At 38.6% G+C, this 23781-nt stretch overlaps 1 protein-coding gene across 1 annotated transcript in view; it reads right to left on the bottom strand.

Annotated features, from left to right (window-relative positions):
• The window catches only part of tex11 (testis expressed 11), a 154257-nt gene that overhangs the window by 109974 nt on the left and 20502 nt on the right, over positions 1-23781 (bottom strand). Inside the window, exons 4-8 of the mRNA XM_048605310.1 lie at positions 17670-17754; positions 11268-11347; positions 9474-9554; positions 7145-7264; positions 5272-5352 (exon numbers count right to left, since the gene is read on the bottom strand). Of these exons, the coding sequence (XP_048461267.1) occupies positions 5272-5352; positions 7145-7264; positions 9474-9554; positions 11268-11347; positions 17670-17754 (447 nt within the window). The remainder of the gene's footprint in view (positions 1-5271; positions 5353-7144; positions 7265-9473; positions 9555-11267; positions 11348-17669; positions 17755-23781) is intronic.

Consider the following 23781-nt stretch of genomic DNA (forward strand, 5'->3'; position numbering starts at 1 on the left):
TTTCCTGCTTCTCTGATGCTGCTTGGCCTGCTGTGTTCATCCAGCTCTACACCTTGTTATCTCAGATTCTCCAGCATCGGCAGGTCTTACTATCTCTGTAACTATAGTTGATTGGCTGCTTTCAGGAGTCAAATATTCTTAATGTGCATCCTGACACAAGAACAAACATCAATGAATTAAGTATCTGCACAGCATTGTTTCTTATTCATTAAAATTTAGAATTATCATTATGTAACTTCATGGAAGAATTCATCATTTTACTTCATAGTATGATGCACATTTTTATAATGGCAACATCATTTTGAGAGTGTGTTTCGTTCTGTGTTTAGGAAATTTGGCAAAATTCACATTTTTTTGTTAATTTATACATTGAGGGGATATTTGTTTGTATAAATCAAATGAGTTATGAATGCAAGAAAATCACCCCATTATTTGAAATGTTCATCTCAACGGAAGAGTGGGGTCCTATTTATCAACATTATAGATGAAAACCTGAGTTTGGTATTTAAAAGGTTATCTTCTTACCTTGTAAATTACCGTTGTTTGACAGAACTTACCGGAATAGTTCTATGGTGATACAGGATACCATCATAGAAAGAGTTCACTAGAATGTCGAACTGTAGGTTAGCTATGATTAATTGTAAATTATAACTCAATTTTCTTTGCACTAGCTTGAACCAAAGAGAATATTTGAGTCATACATAGCACGAAGGAAGACAGCTATAATATTGGCAGTCAATCACCTTACCTCATTCACTTCAGCAGTTTATGTGCCCTGGGCCCAAATATCTTCAGCTACTTCATAGATGGTCTTCTCTCAATCACAAAGTTAGAAGAGGGGATGCTCACTTATGCTCAGCACAATGTTCAGCACCGTTCATAACTCTTAGATACTGAAGCTGCCTTTGTCAATATGCAGCAAGACCTGCATAACATCCAAGCTTTAGCTAATCAGTGGCAAGTAACATCCAGGCCACCCAAATGCCAAGCAATGACCATCTCCAAAAAGAAAGAAACCAAACATCTCCCCATGTTCAATGGCAATATCATCAAGCAGTCCCCTGCTATCAACATTCTGGGGTTTACCGTAGACTAAACACCAAACAGGAACAGCCATATAAATACTGTGGGTACAACAACAAGTCAGAGACTAGGAATTCTACAGCAAATAACTCACCTCGTGTCTGTCCACCATCTACAAGGCATAAGTAAGGAGTACAATGGAATACTCTCTACTTGCTTGGATTGGTGCAGATCCAACAACACTTAAAACTCAGTACAATCCAGGAAAAAAAGTGATCTGCACACTATGTATAACTTTCAATATTCACTCCCTCCATCATTCACCAGTCACACACAGTGGCATCAACATGCACTATCTACATGACACAATACAATAATTCACCTGGGTTCCTTCAACAGCACCTTCCAACTCCTGACTTATATCAGCTAAGCAGTCAGCAGATGTATGAAAACACCATCATCTGCAAGCTCTCCTCCAAGTCATACACCATCCTTAATTGGAACTATACTGCTGCTCCTTCACTTATTATTTGTGTTAAATAATTCTCTAACCATGCCATTACCTGCAACTCCATCAGCTTTTTCTTGTTCATCAACATTTGTGTGGCTTCTCAATTGTCTTCTGGAAATCCAAATATTCTACAGTCATTGGTAACCCCTTATTTACCACATTTGTAAAATTTTCAAAGAACTCTAATGGATTTGTCAAATGTGATTTCCCTTGAATAAAACCATGGTAACTGCAGATCAGAATGTATGGTTTTCTAAAGTAAATTAAGACTTCCTTAATGATAGATTTCAAAGTTTTCCCCCCAACAAGTGACATCAGGCTAACTGTTCAGTAATTCCTTACCTTTTCTCTCACTCATGGCTACCTTCAAATCTGCTGATATCACTCCAAAATCCAGGAACGTAGCAACAGAACTAGGCTATTTAGCCAATTAAACCAGTTCCGTTATTCAGTGAGATAATGGCTGATTTTCCACCTCAATGCCACTTTTCCACACTATCCACGTTAGGTCTGATGTCATTAGTCTATCAATTTCTGTCTTAAACATGCTTAATGACTGAGCTTCCACAATCCTCTGGGTGTGAATTTAAAGATTCACGACCCTCTGAGTGAAAGAAATCTTTTGTCATCTCAATCTAAAATGCCCTATCCCTTATCTTGAAATTATGTCTCCTGGTTTTAGACTCACCCGTCAATGGAATTACCTTGTCTACATTCACCCTGTAAAAATTTTGCATATTATAAGGAGGTCACCCCTCATTCTTCAAAAGTCTGGGGAATACAAACCCATTCTTCTCAATTTCTCCATGCTGGACCATCTCATACCTCAAGGATTAATCTGGTGAACATTCATTTTACTCCCACTAAGGCAATATAACCCTGCTTCAACAAAGCTCTGTACAACTGCAGCAAGATATCTTGACTTCTGTACTCAAATCTATTTGCAATCAAGGCCAATATACTATTCGTACCATACCAACACACACACTTCTCAATCTGTTACTATTTAAGAATTATTCTGTTTTGCTGGAGCAAGTGAATGTACCATAGCCAAGTTTGCAGATGATCAAACAGCATAATCTTAGAAAAAAGGGGTTGCACATTTAAGACAGAGATGAAGAGCAATGCAATGTCTCATGTTAGTGAATTTACAGAATTCTTTATTGCAGAGAGTTGTTGAGGATGCATATTATATTCAAGGCTGAGGCAGGCAGATTTTTAATCAGTAAGAGAGTCAAGCATTATGGAGAAAAGGCAAGAAAGTGGATAATTAGATCAGTGAATCATGTGATCTCATTGAATGGCAGAGCAGGCTTGATGGGCTCAATACTTCGTTCCAATGACTAATGGTCTTACTGTCCAATCATTCCTTGCTTTATACTATGTCCAGTAGTATGACTACTGTTAGAAGTCTTCAAACTCATTATTTCTAACCTCCAGACATACTGATCTGACTTCCTGATCTTCTGGGTCAAAATCTCCCCTCAATACTGAGGTAAATTATCAGTGCAATTTCATCTCCTTTGCCATGTAACCTGTCTTTTCCAAATGTATTGTACCCAGCAATATTTATTTCTTAACCTGGTCACCTGTAACAATGCTCTGCAATGTGAATGGATAAAAACATTTTTCTGTTTGTGCCACCAAGTCATCTACTTACTACGGATGCAATATCTATTCACATAAAGAGTCCTTTTTTTTTGAAAACTACAATTAGATCCTATTTGTTAATGCAATATTACCGTGCAATTCCATCACCACTCTTCTTAACTTTGCCTAAATAATACATTATTCTACTGTCTCAACAATTTTCTTTGGACTTTTAAATCCAAACCCTCACACAACCTCTGCTAATTTAAAATACTATCCAAAGGCATTGTTAGATCCAGGGCACTAGTCCCAGCCTGGTGTAAGTGGAGCCCATAGAATCAGAACAGCTCCCTCTTGCCCAAGTATTGGTGCCATTCCCTCGCTGCCTGAATGGGTGGTAGATACAGAAGTTAAAGAATTTAAATGTGTAGTGGAACTCTGAGATTTGCATAGTTAACTTTAATTTTGTTTATTGCATGTTTCAGTTCTTGGAATTCTAAGTTAAACGTAAGAGTTTTTCTACACGTATGGAGTTAACAATCGGATTTTAAAACAACAATAACCATAATTCCAAGCAAAAGGAAGTTAGCCAGTGCTCCTAATGGACTATCCAGAGGGATCAGAGGAAGAACTTTCCAGACTCTGACCTTCATTTTCAGTCTGTGCTGGGAGTCATTCAAGAGAGAAACATATATCAAGCTCCAAAAAGCTGAGAAGTCCTTTAGTAGAGTCACGTGCTACACAGCGTTCCCAAGAAGTTTATAGAAAAAATTATCAAAGAATAAGAGGTTATTAATCCCAGACCTGAGTATTAGGATACAGCTGGTGGAAAAGAAGTAAAGTTAAGTTTTCAAAGTTATTTTATTAAAAAAGAAAAAAAAATTGAAGCTGCATTGGTGATGGTACAGCACTGAAAGAAGGCTAAGTCAGGGCTTACAATAATTAAGAGTTAAGCTGTGGTTGGTTTGCTCGCCAAGCTAGTTCGTTAGTTTGCAGACGTTTCATTACGACAGTTAAGAGTTATCTCCAGTTCCAGTAGATGAGTTAAAATTTTAATTATTTCAAGCCATTGAAGTATTAAAAATTGTTTCCCATCTTTGGAAATAAGCTGGACTAGGTCTTGCTACAAGACAGCACAAGATGTTCTTAGAACTGCGACAATATTCGCAATCTGCACCAGAGTGTACTGATTACAATACAAAGCTATTGCTTGTGTTCAATCTTTAAAGAGTGCTTGGAATACTTCTACTGTGTGTTAAAAATAGTTGAATCTGTGTTATAAGAGAATGGACTGGATTTTTTTCTTTAATTTCATTTCAGTTATTCATAAATTTTTAATTGTTTTACTGTTTAAAAAAAGACTGCAACATTGTTTTTGTAAAAGATCATATCACATTTAAAATGATCTACATGTCAGGGATTTGTCTTGTCTGATATTAACATTAATTGAGCATTACCCTATAAAAATTGTGGCCACTAAATCATAATAAGTGTTGTAATTAACAAGTATTTGAAGTGCTGATTAAGAACTGGAACAGGGGTTCAGACTGAAGATCAGCCAACTCAGAAATAGTGAATCAAACAGACTGTTTCTGTGCTACAAGTTTCTGTATGATTCTACAAGGTAAATAGTACTCTTTGCATTAACTATTTGTCAGAATGGCACTTTTAATAATCAACTTGCAAGTCATCTATTTACAGCACCTGCTTTCATTTACACTGATTGAACACTAGAAATACGTTGTCATAGCTTTATAATTAATTCCATAGATTGATTTTGGCAGTATACAAAGAAAGATTTGTAAATGCAGGTTAAATGGTGTAATATCTCTAAAGAATTTCAGTTTAGGACATGTATCACAATTCCAGAAAATACATTTTTTTTTTGGTTTTAGTATGTTCCAATGTGTACCGAGCAAACACAATATAATGTTACTCCCAAATGAGATTAAATCCCAATCTGAAATAATTCATGTCAGGTACATTTGGTTTTGAATAAAACGTATGACTCAGTAGGGAATTAAACAGCCCTGAAACAGAGTTAAATTCAATCCAAACCCTATGGAACATCCCAACGGCAGCACTGCCACAAATTGCACTTCACAGTCATCATAACCAATATACAAACGTTAAAGGCACCAACAAACCTCTTTGGGTATTCTGCGCAGCATATCTTTACAGCGTTGGATACAATTCACTGCATTCATATGATCACATTGAGTCACAGCCTAGCAATAGAGAGAGAGGAGAAAATAAAATGCACAAACAAAATCAGAATATTGATTACAATGACACTGGACAGAATTTTGTGCCCTTTCCTCTGTCATGTCTGGTGGCTGGGGAGGAGGCATTGAATCATGTGGAAAGGAGGAAAGTGGGTGGGAATCTTGCAATCTTCCTACCATTGCCCCAATTAAGCCTGGCAGTAAGATCTGTAGATAGCCTTCCCATCCTATCTTCAGTTGAGGCCCCCAAGCAGCTTTGCGAAGTTGGGTAGAGTATTTGTGGATTCGGAGGCAGGACATTAAAATTTGGTGGTTGCAAACTTTTGGTCTTTGTAAAATGCTAGGGAGGAAAAACAGTGCATGGTCCCTTTAAAAGAAGATGTGCTTTTTCTATGCTTAGAGATTCAAAAAGGATGTCTGTGGGCAGCAACTTGTAGGTTTGAATTGAAATATTTGTATCAAAAGGCCATACAGCTCGCAGGCCAAGCAGCAGTTTTGTTTTGTTACCAAAACAAGAAGTTTTGAATTTGGCCAATCAATTTGAACCAGGCACTTAGATGCCAAAAACCAATTAAATTTGAATTTGATGGTTTTGACAACATAAGACCAATCCTATTGTAAGAAATTGATATGTCATCAACGGTATAAAAGAAGAGGGCAGTTGAACAAAGACATGAGAGCCAACTGCCATCTGCCAGAGTTAACAGCTCTCAGTTCTGAAGAGAGAATTGTTGGCTCTCAGTCTTAAAGAAAGCATCATCTAAATCAAAGGTACTTATGGCATAACTTGTTAGGATTCCTGGCAAAAGAATCAACTGCGAAACATTCCTGACAGAACATTCTGGAAGACATGTAACCTGGCTTGAGACTTGTATTTACTGGAACAGCATTCCATTAAAATCATGTTTTATTTGGGAATAGTTAGTAGTTAGAAGGGTTTATTTGGTTGGTTAATAATTTAGTTAATTTGTTCACTGTTAGAATTAGATAAATAAATTGTTACTTGTTCATTGTAAAAGTGAGTGTCAGTGGTTTATTTTATTTAACCACTACAAGTTGCTGAAAGGCAGGTTACACCACTTTTCACACTCCTTTTTGACAGATTACAGTGCGAGGCACTCCTCTTTGGGTGTTTCGGTTTTAGTTCTGGGGGTGGGGGTTGACAACCTCTGCTTTGTAACAGTAGAAAACCTGTTCCAATGAATGATAATTGATCTGAAATATTAACTTTGTTTCTCTTAATAAATTACGCTTGCCCTGCAGAATTTTTAATTCAAATTTCCTGTTTCTGCAGTAATATGCTTTTGTACCAGCTTGCACCAAATGATTTGTCAGCAGAAATCTTCTAGACTGACATTTACAAAGGAAAAAGGAACCCAAAAGATGACAGCTAGGCCAGGCTGCCAGAGAGGGACTTAAGGACCGTCCTGCCCATGAAACAAAATCTGCAGAGAGATAGAAAATTTCACTCCGGTGGGATGCTAGGCTCCTCCTTCCAATGACTGCAGTCACAACAGTTGTTCATAGCGCCACTATGACTGACTGACCTTTCTTCTGAAAACTATGTCAGACTTATTATAATTACATTATAATCTATTTTATTGTATTTGTTGCGCCAGAGGGAACTGTTTTTTGTTTGGCCATACTTGTCAAGAAGGTACTAACAATTTATGAATGTCGTATCAAACCCACCTAGGAATAACTACAGTAACAAGTTTATCAGAAAACAGCAACACAATCTAGCAGAAAATTCTGTCTTATGATTTAAATATTGTAATTTAAGACACACACATACTGATTCTGCCTGATACGAGTGCACTTTGAAAAGGTCCTTTTCCACATCATTCTTAAGAACATTTAAATCTGATTGGCCATCATATCCAGCTATTAGCCTTGCATACAACATCTCCAAACTCTGTAGGAAGAGATGCAAACTGTTATAATCTTTCCATCAGAAAAATTCAAATCTTGAACCTTAACTATCACAATACAGAGAATTTTCAACAGGTTCTCAGACTACTGCAAATACACAGAAATCCTATTCATCTGACATTACAAACAAACGCCAGATTTCTGAAGCAAGGGTATTTCAGCATGTGTTCTTAAACACTGCAGTGAAATCAATCAGAACGAAAGTAGCAGTCAGGATCAGAGAATAAATGAAACTTGAAATATAAGGCAACTGCTACTAATTTGCTAATGGTACGGAATGTAATTATAGCTGCAATGTTCTGCTTCAGAATCATTCTAGGGTGCTTCAGAGTCTGCTTTCAAAGTATGCCTGTAGGCTGGTCAACAATATTCTCTCAACCAATGGTAAACTTCTCATTCTGCTTGAAGAAAGGTCAACTCTCCCTATTACAGCATTAGCTTCTTATGTGAAACAGAGTAAAAAGAATCCCAGAAGTGGAAGATACTGAAGAAATTGCACAAACACACGTACCTGATACTCTCCAACAATAAATCACAAAATGTTATAAATAAATATTTAACTCCTAAATATGTTAGAAAAATCTGGCAGGTGTCAATTTATCAGAGTTGATGGCTTACACTAGGGCACATCAAAGATAGAAATTAAATAGTTTCAAACTAAGCTTACAATGTTTCCAACTTCTTTCCGTCCTCTCCAAAAGAAAGTGACTACCACTGGTATACACTTACAAAGACATCGGCAACTCAACAGCACTTCAACTGCACGCTCTTACTTATTTCCTCCTTTTTAATGAAGGCTCCAAACAAAAGTTGGCATTGCTGGACCAGTTCATGTTAGCTGATATTGTTAACTGCTCTCTCCTTAAGTAGTGTTTCTATCCTTCAAATGTGTCATTATCATTTCTTTTACCAAACAAACACTTGACCTCATTTAGATTAGTAAACCATTAAACATTCCTCACCTTTCCAAAGCCCTCAAACATGTTATCACTTCTTAAATCCATGTCCATCTGATTGTGAGACCATATTTCAATCCTTTTGATTTCTATTTTTGCCACAGAATTGAAACTACTCTTATCATAATCATAAACAAAATTTTATGGGACTGCTGTCAAAAATTGCCATATATGAACTTTGCAATATTGTAAGATTTATTTAGGACTGCACAGTGGCTCACTGGTTGGCACTGCTACCTTACAGTGCCGGGGAGCTAGGTTCAATTTCACCCTCGGGCAACTGTTAGTCTGGAATTTGCATGTTCTCCCTTTGTCTGCGTGGGTTTCCTCTGGGTGTTCCAGTTTCCTCCCACAGTACAAAGATGTGTAGGTCAGGTGGATTGGCCAGGCTAAATTGTCTGTAGTGTCCAGGGATGTGCAAGTAAGGTGGATTAGCCACGGCAAATACAGTTACAGGGATGGGGGTCAGGTGGAGAGAGTCTGTGATAGTCAGCTCTTCAAAGGGTCAGTGTGGACATGATAGGCTGAATGGTCTGCTTCCACACTGTACGGGTGCTATGATTCAATGATTTCCAAAATATCTATTGCATTTCTTATGACAGCCTTCAGAGCAGCTTGCTAACTGAAGAACACAGGATAGTGCAGTTATCTCTGCTAATGGCATGTCTCCAGTCCCAGACCTTTTTGACAAGATCGGACAAGTTTTCAAGAGGTGAAAGAAATCACATCAGGGTGGAAAAGATCTATGTTGGTCTCAGCCCTCTTCAGATGGAGGTTAACAGGGCAAGAGCTTCCTAACACTTCAGCTACAAAGAATGCTTTTGCCATTATCTACTAGTCATTCTGAGCCATTCATTTGTCCTCTAGCACCAGTAAACCATTCTATTTTATCATGAGCGAAACATTATTTCAGCAAAAAAACTCAGACATGTTACATTTGAATTCCATATCTAAGAAATAATTAACTGACTGTAAATAAGTGATGCCCAAGCACTGTTGGGGGTTCATTACAGGTTTTCAACCTAAAAATGGCTAGTTTATTCGGAATCTTTTCTGTTAACAAATCCTCAACTTTCACTAATGCATCACCACCTACTCCACAGAGCCTACAAACAAAGCAAACACACATAGAGTTGAATCATTTCATTAGCACTTTAGTCTTTAATGTAATTGTCGAGCTACTGTTAAAGACTCTAATTAAACTTAAGAAAAAGTTTTATGATAAAAGAAACGTACTTTCAGAGCCAAGTCTAGAAATCCATCTGCCAATAAAGGTTTCCTACAATCCAGCCAGCTTTTCCCAGTTTTCATGAACATCTGTAACAGAAAGTAGGAATATTTTATAATGTAATCTACCCACAAAAATAAATGCACTTCCTTTAAAACTATGTCATCTGATTTGCACAAACATACGAAATCACTGAGCCTGTTTCATCATTCAATAATATCATGATCGAACTGATTACTTCATTCTCACCTAAGTTCAATACCATTTGAACCTCTAGAAAGAATCTATGAACTTCTGCCCTAAAAAATACTCAAGGCGGCTGCTTCTTTTCAAGCAGAAGACTCATAACCTCAGGGAAAAATTCTTTTTCATCTCTACCTTAAATGGGCAACACATCATTTTAAACAGTGACCCCTAGTTGTAGGTTTGACCATAGAAGGAAATATCCTTTCCACATCTACCCCTTCAAGATTCCTCAATTCCTTGTATGTACCAATCAAGTCAGCTCTCTCTCTTCCAAATCTAACTGATACAAGCCCAGCCTATCTAAGCTTTCCTCATAAGCCAATCTGTATGGTTTAAGTATGCAGAGTCTCTAACCACAATTAACTTGGCTGGGGTCTCTGGATGGACATTCAGAACAATTACTTGTTCAAGGGGAAGGTCACTTTCACATTAAAGGAGGTGGTGTTGTGGTGGTAATGTCATAGGAGTGGTAATTCAGAACTGCAAACAATGTTCTGGGAACATGGGTTTAAGTCCCATGTACATTGTTTGAATTTAAAAATATCTAGATTTAAAAGCTGCCTAATGGTGATCATGTAATTACTGTTGATTATTGATTATTGCAAAACCGGTTTGGTTCACTGATGGAAGGAAATCTGCCATCTTTACCTCATCTGGCCTACATGTAACACGTCGTTCACTCTCAACTGCCCTTTGCTGGCATAGCCAGTGACACCCGGAGCCAATAAAAAAAATTTTAGAAATGTAAATTTAGACAACATGAGATATTAAGGAAAGCATTTACAATTCTGAAATATTCGGGTATAGCACATCTCACAGGCACTTCATCTATTTATATCAGCTTCAGGGACAAATTATCACACAGCTCCAGGAACCTACCCAATTTCCCACCCTCAATGCCAGCAAAATGACTCAAAGTATTGAAATGATACACACAGCCACTAGGCCTATGCATTTGAGGCTTGAGCATCAAACTAATGTAGGTTTGATAGCAACAATAACTAACTGTTCAATTGCCACCCACTAACTATCCATTTTAAACCATGTGTTATAATTGGTCTAATTATGTGCATTTGTCACTTTGGTCTAAGTATGAAACTCAAAAGTATCAGGCCTGCTCTTTTTCAGGAAGCTGCAAGATCCGTTGTTTATAAGGTTGTCAATAATAAATAACTGCCTTTAATAGCACAGAAGAATTTTTTTTGTCAAATAAATTAAATTGATTCAAACAATATAATATTACATGCAATTTTAATAATTAATACAAATAACTTCCAAATATGTGTTATCTATGTAACAATAAAATTAAGCACTTACTTGCATTTTAGTTGCGCCTTCAATTCCCTCAAACAAAATTCAAGGCACTTTGTGGTCAATTAATTTCTTTGAAGTATTGTAATTGGTTTGTAACTAATACAGTATCTACGATGCACTGGCAAGGCCTCATAAACAGTAATATGTGATCAGATATAAAATTATTTTATAATCACACATTTCTGTTTCATCTATGAAAACACCTTATCAATAATGTATCAAACACTACAGCTCAAACTCACCAGTATTTGTCTTTGTAGTGTCACTTCATTCGGTTCAGCATTATCGCACAAAGAGACCAACTTGCAGGCCACATGTCGCACTGAAAAGTGAAGTATTCATGAACTTAAGATATTGCACATTAAAACTTGGCTTTTCATTTCAGGATTTTATTGTTTTTAATTTCTGTCAAGACTACACTAATGTTGCATAGTTGAGCTGAATCTTCCTAAAAGTGGCAATCACAATCAGATTGCCACTCTTGTCCTTTACACATAGCCTATTCCAGAGCTCAGAGTTCCTGGCCTGAACTTCCAACGAATCTATTTCACAAATGCAGAACTACCTGGTCAGGCAACATTCAAGCATAGCATCAGCACCTGAAACCAAACCAGGCCCTTTTTTCACAGTAGTAACTGATGCATTCCAGTGTTTCAAGTTACATAGTCTGTCTGACATAGACAGAATGTAGATGAGGGAGAAAAATCTGTGGTAGGGGCTGTGTATCAGTGACAGTCACTGGGAAGTTAGTTTCATTGTTAGCCAGGAGTTAGAACAGACTTTAATCCCTTTAACCTTTCCTGAATAACTGTTAAGATATGCAAGTTGAAATCCTTTAACACATCCAACTCTAATTCAGAGCAGGGGGCACATTTTCGAAGAGCTATACAGGGAGGGTAACTACTCATTCTACTTTTAAACTACTCGGGAACTTACCACAGACAGAACTTCTGCAGGGTCCTAAACTATACCTTTCAGGATAGGTCAAGTGTCTGACTATCAGGAGACCAGAAGGTCGACCCCAGTTACTTTAGCTGTTTACCACTATTAATGCTTTAGTACATTATATGCATATTAAGTACATGTTTTCAGTCATCCTGCTAGATGTTGTTTATTACTTAGGGCCTCTTTGCTGATTTAAGGGAATGAATAAAAAAAACTTATGTTACAATCTGTGCTCTCCTCAAACTCACTGCATATCATCATTGTTGGCAGCATTGATATCGTCATTTGGCTTGTTGTATAGCATCGACTGGCATCGGCTTCCACTACCATTGTGAAGAAAGTGAGGCAAGTGTCACCACTCAAGAGAACTCTTGAGTTCTAAAAAGAAAACAGTGAAACAAAGTTCTGAAGAAACCAACAAAGAATTTTTGCGCACAAAGTTGAAGCCTGGGATTGTTCTTGTTTGTCAAAAAAATCTAATTTCTTCACTTTGCAAGCTGATTTCAATTTTGGAGCCCTGTGAGTGCTTGTGTCAAGTGAGTCACAAAAGCAACTCTGAAGTATGTAAACTGAGGCATTTGCTACTGTATAATGATAAAATGGCTTTCCACATCTAAGGGCTTGCTTGAGTGAAAAAAATGACTTCATTGAGACAGCCATGGGTCAAGGAGCAATAACAACAGGCAAAGCTTACTGTGTATGCTATCTTCTAACAACTCACCAAGGTAACACATAGCAAGAACGTGTCAGTCAGAAAATTTTCATGTAGTCAAGGGTATTGACAACAAAAGCACAGCACTGCACATATATGTTACAGTACCTTTTCTCTGTTTCTTTTGCTATTCACTTTAATTCAAAGTTCTCAGGTTCTCTACCCTTCTGCCAATAAAAGTAGGTTTATTCAGGTCCAGGTCCTACATCGCCATCAAATCTTGTCTCAACCAGCTCATCTCTTAAGAGAACAGCCACAGCTTTTTCAATCTAGCCATGTAACAGAAGGTTCAGGTTGATAGAAGTATTCTTAAAAACATCTTTTCTGTATTCTCTCCGACGCATCCGCATCATTCCCCCCCAAGGCTGACCCAGTGTTTTATAAAGTTTCTCCACAACCTCCTTGTTTTTCTACCCTATGATCCCACGTAGTGCTTTAACTACTTTTTCAACCTGCCCTGCCAACTTCTATAATTTATAGAACTGTACGAGTTCCCATTTTAAGTTATTCCACTTTAACACTGGCCAACTGTAATGGTTTTAATTCACGTGTGACATGAGGAATTGTTTTAACCCTCCTGACATCTCTACAGTTGGACGTTTACTTACGCAACACTTCAACTCAGAATTGCTCTTCCTGGCTCTTGCCACTTGTTTCATGAGCCCTTGCTCACAGTAGGGGTTTGTCAGAAGGAAAGAAGCAAGTCAGAGGTTCAGCAAACAAACACAGAGGGAGCCAGCAGAATCAGAGAGCGGAACAAATGGTGAGGCCCAGATAAGTAGAAAGATTTTTTTAATTTTAGTTTTTAATTAATGTTTTTAATTTTATTTTGCTTTTGCAGTTTTTTGATTCAAAATCATAGGAGTTTAACAATGTAAAGTATTTTTATTTACATGGTATAATTTTCAATATCTAGCTATTGATTTACACTTTTTAGACTATAACTTTAGGTACAGAAATATTTCTTTCTGGTTGTACATTGAAAACGTCGAAATCCAATATAGGAAACAATAAAACTGCAGGTGGACTTATTTAACTAAAAACCTGGATGCATGATGTCTATAACAGTTTTAATGACATGCTGTTCACAGAAATAGCCTTGGTTTGTCTTGTACATTTAAGTCAATCTGCTGTCAGAAAACACGTGAACATACATATGAGCATTCGAATTAGGAGCTAGAGTAGGCTACTTGTCCCCGTAAGCCAGTTGCACCACTAAATAAGATCAGGGTGGATCTGATTACTCCACATTTCTGTCTGCGCACAGATAACATTTCGTACTTTTGTTTATCCAGAATCAAATTCTGCCTTGAAATATCTAAATTCTCTGCTTTCACTGCCTCTGTCATGCTGACCATTCTGCTCGATTACATTTCTAAACTCTCTCTTATCACATCCTCTGTAAGAAATCCAAACATTTTCCTAATGACAAACATTAAGCTAGCTGGCCTATTGTTGATTTTTATCTCCATCACTTTGTAAATAAGGGTTTAACACTAGCAGTTTTCCAATCCTCTCCTACTTTTCCAGAAGCTAAGGATTCTTGTAAGAATTTTGACGTCTACCATTACCTTCTACACAGTTTCAAACAGTTCCAAGTTTGATGTAGTTCACAAATTATCAATGTGCTTCCAAGAAATCCCAGTTTAAGTTACTGATACAGATCAAGAAAAGCAGTGATCTTAATAATCAATCCTTGGAAGCCCAATAATATGTCTTCCTCCAGTCTGTAAAACAGTTCTGTACTGCTTCTGCATTCCCTGTTACTTATTCAGCTTCACAGCCATACTACTACTGCCTATTTTACAACAAGACATTAACTTTGCTGACAAACATTGTTTGCGGGCACTCTAACCTGTCGCCTTCTGCAATTTGTGCACTCCATTCTATAATGAAGCTTTATTTTCACATCTGATCAAATTAACTTTATCCCCTATTGCAGATTTAAGGTTGTTCTGGCAATTTCCAACTCCAATTAACATTGTTAGATCTGTGTTTGTTTCTCTGTTTATGTTTCATTGTAAACTGAAAAAGTCAGATGTTCACAATCAGGTAAAGCAACAATTTATGAAGACAAATGGGATGTTGTTTCCATCGTTCTAAATTTTATTATCAAACCTTGAGTATAAAGGTGGGTCAGACCTGAGAGAATAAGGGGGAATGCTGTTATCATCTTGTGTGCCAAACTCTACTTTGCAAAAGCTAAATGCCAATTGTCAGGCACACCCTCCTATCTCCCTGGGTCATGATCTCACCATTGAAGACTAAGCTGTTATTTCCAAGACTGTCGCTGACCTCATCTTCTCCAAAGATCTGCCCTCCACAGTTTCTTCATTTATAGTCCCCCAACCACACATAGGCTGCATGGGCTTTTTATTCTTTATTCATTCACAGGCTGAGGGTGTCGCTGGCTAGGCAGCACTTATTGCCCATCCCTAATTGCCCAGAGGGCAATTCAGAGTCAACCACATTGCTGTGGGTCTGGAGTCACATGTAGGCCAGACCAGGTAAGGATGGCAGTTTCCTTCCCTAAAGGACATTAGTGAACCAGATGGGTTTTTCTGACAATCGACAGTGGATTCATGGTCATCACTAGATTCTTAATTCCAGATATTCTATTGAATTCAAATTCCACCATCTGCCATGACAGAATTCGAACGCAGGTCCCAGAATGTTATCTGGGTCTCTGGATTAACAGTCCTGCGATAATACCACTAGGCCATCATCCCCCTCTGCTCAAAATCCATAAACAACACTCTCCTGGAAGACCCAATGTTTCAGCCTATTCCTGATGCATTGAACTTCAGACATGGAATTGAGTTCTAACTCTGCTGAGGTGAACCCGTCTGACTTGCACACATGCCACCTTCCCTAGAGTCAGTACCACTTCCCCAAGAATCTAAAGCCCTCCCTCCACACTATCTTTCCAGCCATGCACTCACCTTCCTTATCCTGCTATTTCTGCATTCACACATGTAGCAATCTCATAATTACTATATTTTTTATCCTGGTTGATAACTTTCCACCTAGTTCCCCTTAAATTCTGATTTCAGGGCAACATCCTCCTTCCTATCTAAGACTGTTGCCACAGAGAATGTCTAGTAACCACTGTGACATCATTAAATCTGGCACCACATACCAACCTGGGAGTTACAGTGACAGCCACAGAAATGCCTGTCTGTTCTCATAACTAATGAATCTCTTATCACTACTGCTCCTCCTTTATATTTCCTCCCCTCCTGTACAGTCAGACTGCTTGTGATGCCAGAAACTTGATCGTGTCTGCACACTGTTCAGGAGCCAGCACCATCATCAACCTCCAAAATGGAAAACAGATTTGTCAATGGGACCACATGGGATTCCTGCACCAGCTGCCTATTTCTCTTGGGCTGCCTTGTAGTGTTCCTTTCATTCTCCCAGTCTTTTGAGACGTGGTATGACCACCTCTCTAAACATGCTATCCACATGACTCTCAGCTACTGCAATTCCTGTATTTATGGTCATTTAGGACACAGGTAAGGTCCATGACTTGCCGCATATTCCAAGTCACATATTCCATTCATATGACCTCGCCTGCCATATGTCTTACTTAGTCTTAAAAAATACTCCCCTTACCTGAATTTAAGTCTCCTATTATTCTACTTTGACTTTAACCTACTAATACTTATTGTTATTGCATTATCGTACTTTATTATGCCAATTCTAATTTCATTTATCCCTGGTGCTTCTAAATTAATCCCATAGCCTTTAACTTTTCTAATTTATGGCTATTTAGGGATAGACTCTGGTGGTATGTCTTTACCAGCTTTACCAACTCACTGCTTTCCTGTGATGTCATTCCAATTTTGTTTCCCCATTTCAGTGCAGCTGGCTGCAAGCAGCTGAATGTGCCTCGCTATGTGCACAGCCTGGGTCCCAGGTAAATGTAGGCCTTGATCCTCGGCTGTGATTTATACTCAATATTAAAACCACAACAGACTGCACGCGAGTAAATTAGTATCAAGATTAACAAGACTAAAAATCAGTCTACAACTAAAAATATTTCTGAAGTGGCCTGCAAATGCACCAGAAGGGTAACAAGTGCATATTGAAGAAAGACAGGCTGGAGTTCACAATGTATCTCAGAGAAAGTAAACTGACCTTTTTATCCATCCTAGTAAACAAGGTGGTTTACAGGTGATGGTACTGTGCCTTCAAGAGAGATATGTTCTGTCCTATTACTCTTGCAGAGAGGTGTCGCCACAGTGGTACCAAAATGCCTCCTTCAGACAGGCAGTTGATAACAGTTTTTTGAATTCTCCCTGGGCGATTTTTTTTGCAATGAGACAAAAGGACAATGAGAGGATGGAGTCAAAGCAGTAAGGCGTTTAGGTTGGCTTTCAGTTAGTGAAAAGGTTTCTTGTGACTGCTGAGCTAAAAGCTTGAGTTCCTGGCTGCTAAAGTGAAGTCTTAGACAGCGAGGCTCCTCTACAAAATCAGAAGGGCAGATTGTTTCTTTCTTCTGGACTGGAGAGAAAACAGCATGTGAGATCCAGAACTGTTATGCTGAACTGCATTTTTGCCAAAGGGTGTTATTGTGTGATGTTGCCTATATTGTAACAGTTGATGATTATTGGTTTAATAATACATTATCTTTATAAGTGTTTCAATAGGGTTAAAGTTATGCCAATTCTCTTTTTTTGGTGTGTTTTAACTGTGTTGTAAGAATATACTGCGTTTTGATTAAAACCTAGTGTGGACCAATTGAATCACATCTGGAACACAGCACCTTACACTTGCCTTTAAATAAATACAGAAGTTAGGGTCTGGTCCAATCCATAACAATAGGACATAAAAGAAAGTTAGATCATGAATCGAATTTTCTAGTAGTTGCTGTACATCAAAGATCTGACAACGGGCCATAGTGTTTCATTTCCAGACGCAACTAAAAAAAGAAAAATTAAAGGGAAAGGACAACATTCAATCAGCAAAGCAAACAATTACTCACACTTTGTCCTTTGTTCATTGTTAATTGAGGATTCTAGTCTTTTGGTTACTGCCCAGTTCCACAAATTAATGGCATATTCTTCAACCTTTATTACAAGGAAAAACAGATCATAACTTTGTTATTTCCTACCTTCACATTGGCCATTTTTGCCAGTAGTTTAGTAAAATTTACTTAACAATGGGTGGACCTAGGGAAAAAAGAAGCCATCTACCACTGAAGTAAACAGTACTTCAAATTTTTCCTTCTAAAATACTGTAAAAACAAAAAATAAGTGATTCAGTGTTTATATTTTATAAATACAAGCTGACTCCAAGACTTGAATTAGAACTCCAATACATGCCACACATCTACTTCATAATATGTTGTGATGTACTATGTTTACCACAATGTTCCAAATAACTCATGTTAATTACAGCCATCCCCTCAACCAACAATTGATTCAATTGCAGTTCACTACAATGGCATTAAACCTTTAACAGCATTTCGAAGACATAAATATGCTAAGTGCACTGCACTCCTGGTCTTTTATTTCCACATGTGCAGAAGCTGGTTGTGGTTACATTATGATAAATACAGAAAGTGCTGTAACGACAACCTTAAACATTACTTCTCGTTCCAAAGATATTGCCTGACCACCTGGCCATTTGCATTGTTTTCTGATTTTGTTTTAGATTTCTAGCATCTACAGCATATGTTTTGCACTTTTACCAGTAAGCGGAAGGCAATTAGGTTCATTAACGAGCCATTTAAACCAATTATTTTTATACTGACGAGAGTTTAATGGTGACTCTCAAATTGTCTGGAACTCACATATGTGGTTTACACATTGACTTCTAACACTGCCCAGAAAATTTTGATCAGTTTGTTTGTAATCTTATTGTGGGTGTCCCTAGTTCATAGAGACTTTACGACAGATTGAGTGCCCTGGCAATTTTAGGGGTAGGCACTGAAAGACACATTGTCCTCCTCTTTTGCCTTCTCCTACAATCCACTCCCTGCAAACCTCATCACACCTTCACTTGCCTGTGCTTTGGAATCCACCTCTGATCCAGAGACTGGGACTCAATGCATAACTGACAGCAGGTACCAGTCCTGGTAAGCATGCAGTTCTGGATATAACAATCAAAATGGGCAAGTGTAATGACAACATGCACCACTATTCAGACTTCATTACTTCAATGGTGCTCAGCAGGGTTCAGTAAGGTTGAATGTGACTTGCCATGAAGTAATCACCTAACTGTTGCAGAGGATGAAGCACCAGAAACCAGATCTCAGGAATGCATAGTCTTTGGGGACTGAGTCATGGGGTCTCCTAGATAACTGGTGACAGCATTAGATCTGAGCAAATCAAATGACATTTGGCAATCATATATTTGATGTGGTAAAGCATGGGACTGAAGTGTGATCAAGAATGGTGACTTTGAAATCTTCCCAATTGTTAGCTCCAATTCAAGTCCTTCAGCTCCCACAGGTTCATGAAGCACACTGTTGAAAATGGTGCAGTAGGAGGTTGAGGAGTCTCATCCACTCAGTGAATTATTTTGGAGCAGCAGAAAAATGTGCAAAATGCATCAGCATTTCCAGAGGCACAGCAGAAATATTGGAGGATTTCATTTCTACTGAGTGCTATGACACATCAAGCTGCTGTGCAGATGAAAACAAGGGCCACCTGCAGGCAGCATCAGACATTGTAACAACAAAATGCATGCAATCTCCCACCAATGGACTGCACATTCAGTCTGGCTGCTCAAATGGGATAATGGAAAGCCTTGTTTTGTGTCAGCAAAACAAAAAGTCAATTTAATTATAATTACTATTCCCTCTTGCTGTTAAAGGTGCTTTCTTCTTTCATTATCTTCTCTTACCCTTTTAAAAATAATTGGTAGTGTGTTCTTCTATAATATTGCTTGTGAAGTCCAAACTAAAAATGACTCATATTAATTATTCAGTGCCAAAATAAAGTTAAGTTACAAAATGTGGAATGAGAGGGGAGTATAGTTCACAACACATGTGGGAAAGGTTAAAAACAAAGGGGGAGGGAAGGAAAAGGAAAAGAATGGCAGGATGAAGAATAGTGGAGAGGAAGATGAAGAAAAGGATGAGGGCAATGACTCATCTTTGCTTGACCCCAAAGGATTCTGTCATTTTACCATCAGTGAGGATCATCACCAACATCTTGTCATAAAGGACAATGAGCATGTTGATGAATTTTATTGGACAGCGGCCTTTGAACGGGTCTTCTATAGCAGCTCCTGGGCTGACTGAGTCAAAAGACTTGGTCAGATCAGTGAGGCCATGTAGAGTGGTGTTCTTCCAGGCATTTCTATTGGAGCTGAACAGTGAAAGTCATGTCCATAGTTAGATGGTTTGCTCAGAATCAATACTGGCTTTCAGGAAGTATTTGCTCACACGCTGGGAAAAGAGGATCCAGGCAATTATCTCCCTGGCAATGGAGAGTAGGGAGATTTCTCAATAGTTCCACGTTTTAATCCTTTCTTGAAGGTGGCAATAGTAGCATCCATGAGATCGGCAGGAATTTTTTTTGTCCCAGATTTTCAGGAACAATTCATGGAGATGACTGGTAAGGTCTTCTCCTCCAAATTTGAAAATCTCCATGGAATTCAATCTACTCCTTCAGCTTTTCCATTCTTCGTCTGTCTAATGACAGCTTCAAATTCTACCACACTAAGTGGGAGTCCAAGATGGGAAGCTGGGGGGAGTGGCTCTAATACATCATCATCACAACAATATCACAATTTACGAGTTGTTTGAGTTATCTCTCCAATGCAGGCTGACATTTTCTCTGACTCTCAAAAGATTTCTATTCTTACTCCACAACAGTTTGAGGCCAAAAGTGTTGGGTCCTTACATTGCCAAATTGGCTTTCAGCAAGGAGTTGCATCATCTTCTTTGTAACACTGACTTTGATGCTTGATGAATGCTCCCACTTACTTCGCTGGTGATGTTGCGTTGCCAGGCATGGACAGCTTTCCTCTCTTGTTGATGAGGTCTTGGTGTTTCCTGGTCTTATAGCTGATGGTTTCTTCACAGCACAAGATAATGGAAAACCCAAAGTACAACACTTGAAGAATAGAACTGGATTCACTATCAAGAACAAACTCATCAATCAACTCAACTGCAACTCAAATGGGAGTCTCGTGCTCACCAAGTGTGAGGAACACTAGTTGGTCATCACTAACATACTGTTCCATCAAAAGGGCAAATTCAATACTTCCTGGAGGCATCCATGATCAAAGCACTGACACATAGTTGACTACATCATCATTCGAACCTGAGACCAAAGGAATGTGCTCATTACCAAAGTGATGGCCAGCGCAGACAACTACAGAACAGGCCATTAGCTCATCTGCTTCTCAGTGTCCATCAAATGCCTCCAAAAACAGCTGAAGACAAAGAAACAGCTCAGAAAAAAGGTTAATGTTGAGCAGCTTCAAGAGCCAAGCAAACTTCCAACAATGTCTCCACCAAAATCTCCAAGCATTCATTGTAATGGACTGAAGGAAATCTGGATTAATGCAGTAAAATACCACAGCACCATTGTCTCCCCACTGACTCATCTGTCTGACCAGCATACAAATATACACAGTTAATTGCACATAGCAGCAGGTTAACAACTGTACTTCAAACACACAAAGAATTAAAGAACAGGACAGCATAGGAACAAGCCCTTTGGCCCACCAAGGCTACAATACCACATGATGCTTTTCTAAACTAAAAACCGAATGCTTCTACACAGTCCGTATCCCTCTATTCCCTGCCTACTCATGTATCTGTTAATCTTAAACATTGCTATACTATAGAGCTGGAGGAACACAGCAGGTCAGGCAGCATCAGAGGAGCAGGATTTGATGAAGGGTTCTGACCTGAAACGTCAATTCTCCTGCTCCTCTGATGCTGCCTGACCGACTGTGTTCCTCCAGCTCCACACTATACTGACTATGACTTCAGCACCTCCAACTCTTCCCATCTCTTAATTGTTGCTATTGTATCTGTCTCCACCACCTCATCTGGCAGTGCATTCCACACACGTACCACCCTCTGTGAACAAAACTTTGCATCTGACATCTCTTTTAAACTTCCACTTTTACCTTAAATCTATGTTTCCTATTAATTAACATATTTTCCCTGGGAAAAAGACTCCAACTATCCATTATATCCATGCCTCTCATAATTTTGTAAGCTTCTATCACATCACCCCTAAGCCTCATGACACTCATGTGAAGGCAAACCAAGTTTGTCAAATCTCTCCTCATGGTTAATCCCTCTAAACCAGGCAACATCCTGGTGAAACTTTTCTACACCCTCTCCAAAGCCTCCATATCCTTCTGGTGGTGTGGCAACCAGAACAGTTTGCAATATTCCAAAAGTGGCCTAACTGAAGTTCTTTACAACAACAACCTGACTGCCAATTTTTATCCTCTATACCCTGACCAGGAAACTGTGGACCTGCATGCCTAGATCCCTTTGTATGTAAATGCTTCTAAGGGTTCTTCCACACACTTATTTCCTGCTCTGAACAATGCATGAATTTACAACCTGCCACCTAATTTACATTTATAAATTACTTTGAGAAAATCTGTTTCAATGCCTGTGGGTTTATCTAAAATCAGAACATCAGGCTAGAAGATGAAAGTAAAACCACATCAGCAAAAAAGGAGGGTTGGGGGGGGATGGTAAATAGTTGCTCTGGAGGTAGTTAGCACTACCAGGTGGGCTCTGAAAATTTATACGGTGAAGGAGGATAGGTCAAAAAAACCATTAATATAGTCCGGGCAGAAGTGTTCACCACAAGAGAGTCAAACTTAAACAAAACATCCTTAAGACAACCTGTAGATAACCAGGTTAGAAGTTCTTGAGGCAATAGGGTACCACATCCATTCAACTGAGAAGATAACTTAGAATAGAATAGAATCCCTACAGTGTGGCCCAACAAGTCCACACCAAATCTCAGAGCATCCCACCCAGACCCATTCCCCTGTAATCCACCCAATTTACACATCCCCAAACACTATGGGCAATTTAGCATGGCCAATTCACCTAACCTGCACATCTTCAGACAGTGAGAGGAAACCAGAGCACCGAGGAAACCCACGCAGACATAGGGGGAATGTGCAAACTTCACACAGACAATTGGCCGAGGGTGGAATTGAACTCGGTCCCTGGCGCTGTGAGGCAACAGTGCTACCCAATGAGCCACCAGGCTGCCCCAAACTTGAGGAGTACTTTCCATCTACTCTTGTCTGATGCTAAAGGGCAAGAGGTGTGAATAAAAATTGAAGATAGTGGAAAAATCCATGAGCGTATAAACGGGACAAAGTGAGATAGAGGCAACAGTCAACAAAACTGAAAAACAGCAGTAATGCAGATCCGGGCAAGCCAGGATACGCTCAGGAAATCACTGAATTTTAGTAAAGCTGCTTCTGTAACATTGTAGCAAGGACAGTATACTTTCAGCAATTGATGGTGCAGGATCCAAACAGCATTAAGATCACCACCAGAAGCCCAGACAAGTGCAAACCAAAATCCTCAGGGACACACGGCGAGTTCAAAAAGGATTTGTCCAAAGGTTGGCTCTAGGAAGTCATCAGATCAGAAATATAAATGTTTTAAGGTCCCATTCCAAAACATCCACATGTAAAATGGTATTGCAACCAAGTTAGGATGGGTAGACTGGTTATTTTTCTTCTCACTTCTCCGCAAGCCGCAGATTTTAAATTTCAAAGGGAGGTGATATTGCCAATTGTTATTCTGTACATAACCCAATATTAGAAACAAGTCAGTCAGGTTCCATTGGGTAAAAAAAATTGGTGTAATTGCAAAAAACGTGCTAAACAAAAATTAAAAGGTTTAAAATCTGTAAACATAACCAACTGCCCTTCTTAAAAAAGAAACATGCATACACAACAGCCTGAAAGTATGAAAATAATATAAAACTCAGGACAGAATTGTCTAAAAATGAATTTTGGACAAGAATCAGTTAAAATCAAGAAAATAATTATTCACAGAATGTCCAAATGCTGATTTGCAGCTGAAGTTACGTTCCACACAAGCTATTGATACTGTATTTTCTTGGAGCAGTCTTCCTGGTTGA

Source organism: Rhincodon typus, chromosome 14 (assembly GCF_021869965.1).
Source record: "Rhincodon typus isolate 14 chromosome 14, sRhiTyp1.1, whole genome shotgun sequence".
NCBI classification, from domain to species: Eukaryota; Metazoa; Chordata; class Chondrichthyes; order Orectolobiformes; family Rhincodontidae; genus Rhincodon; species Rhincodon typus.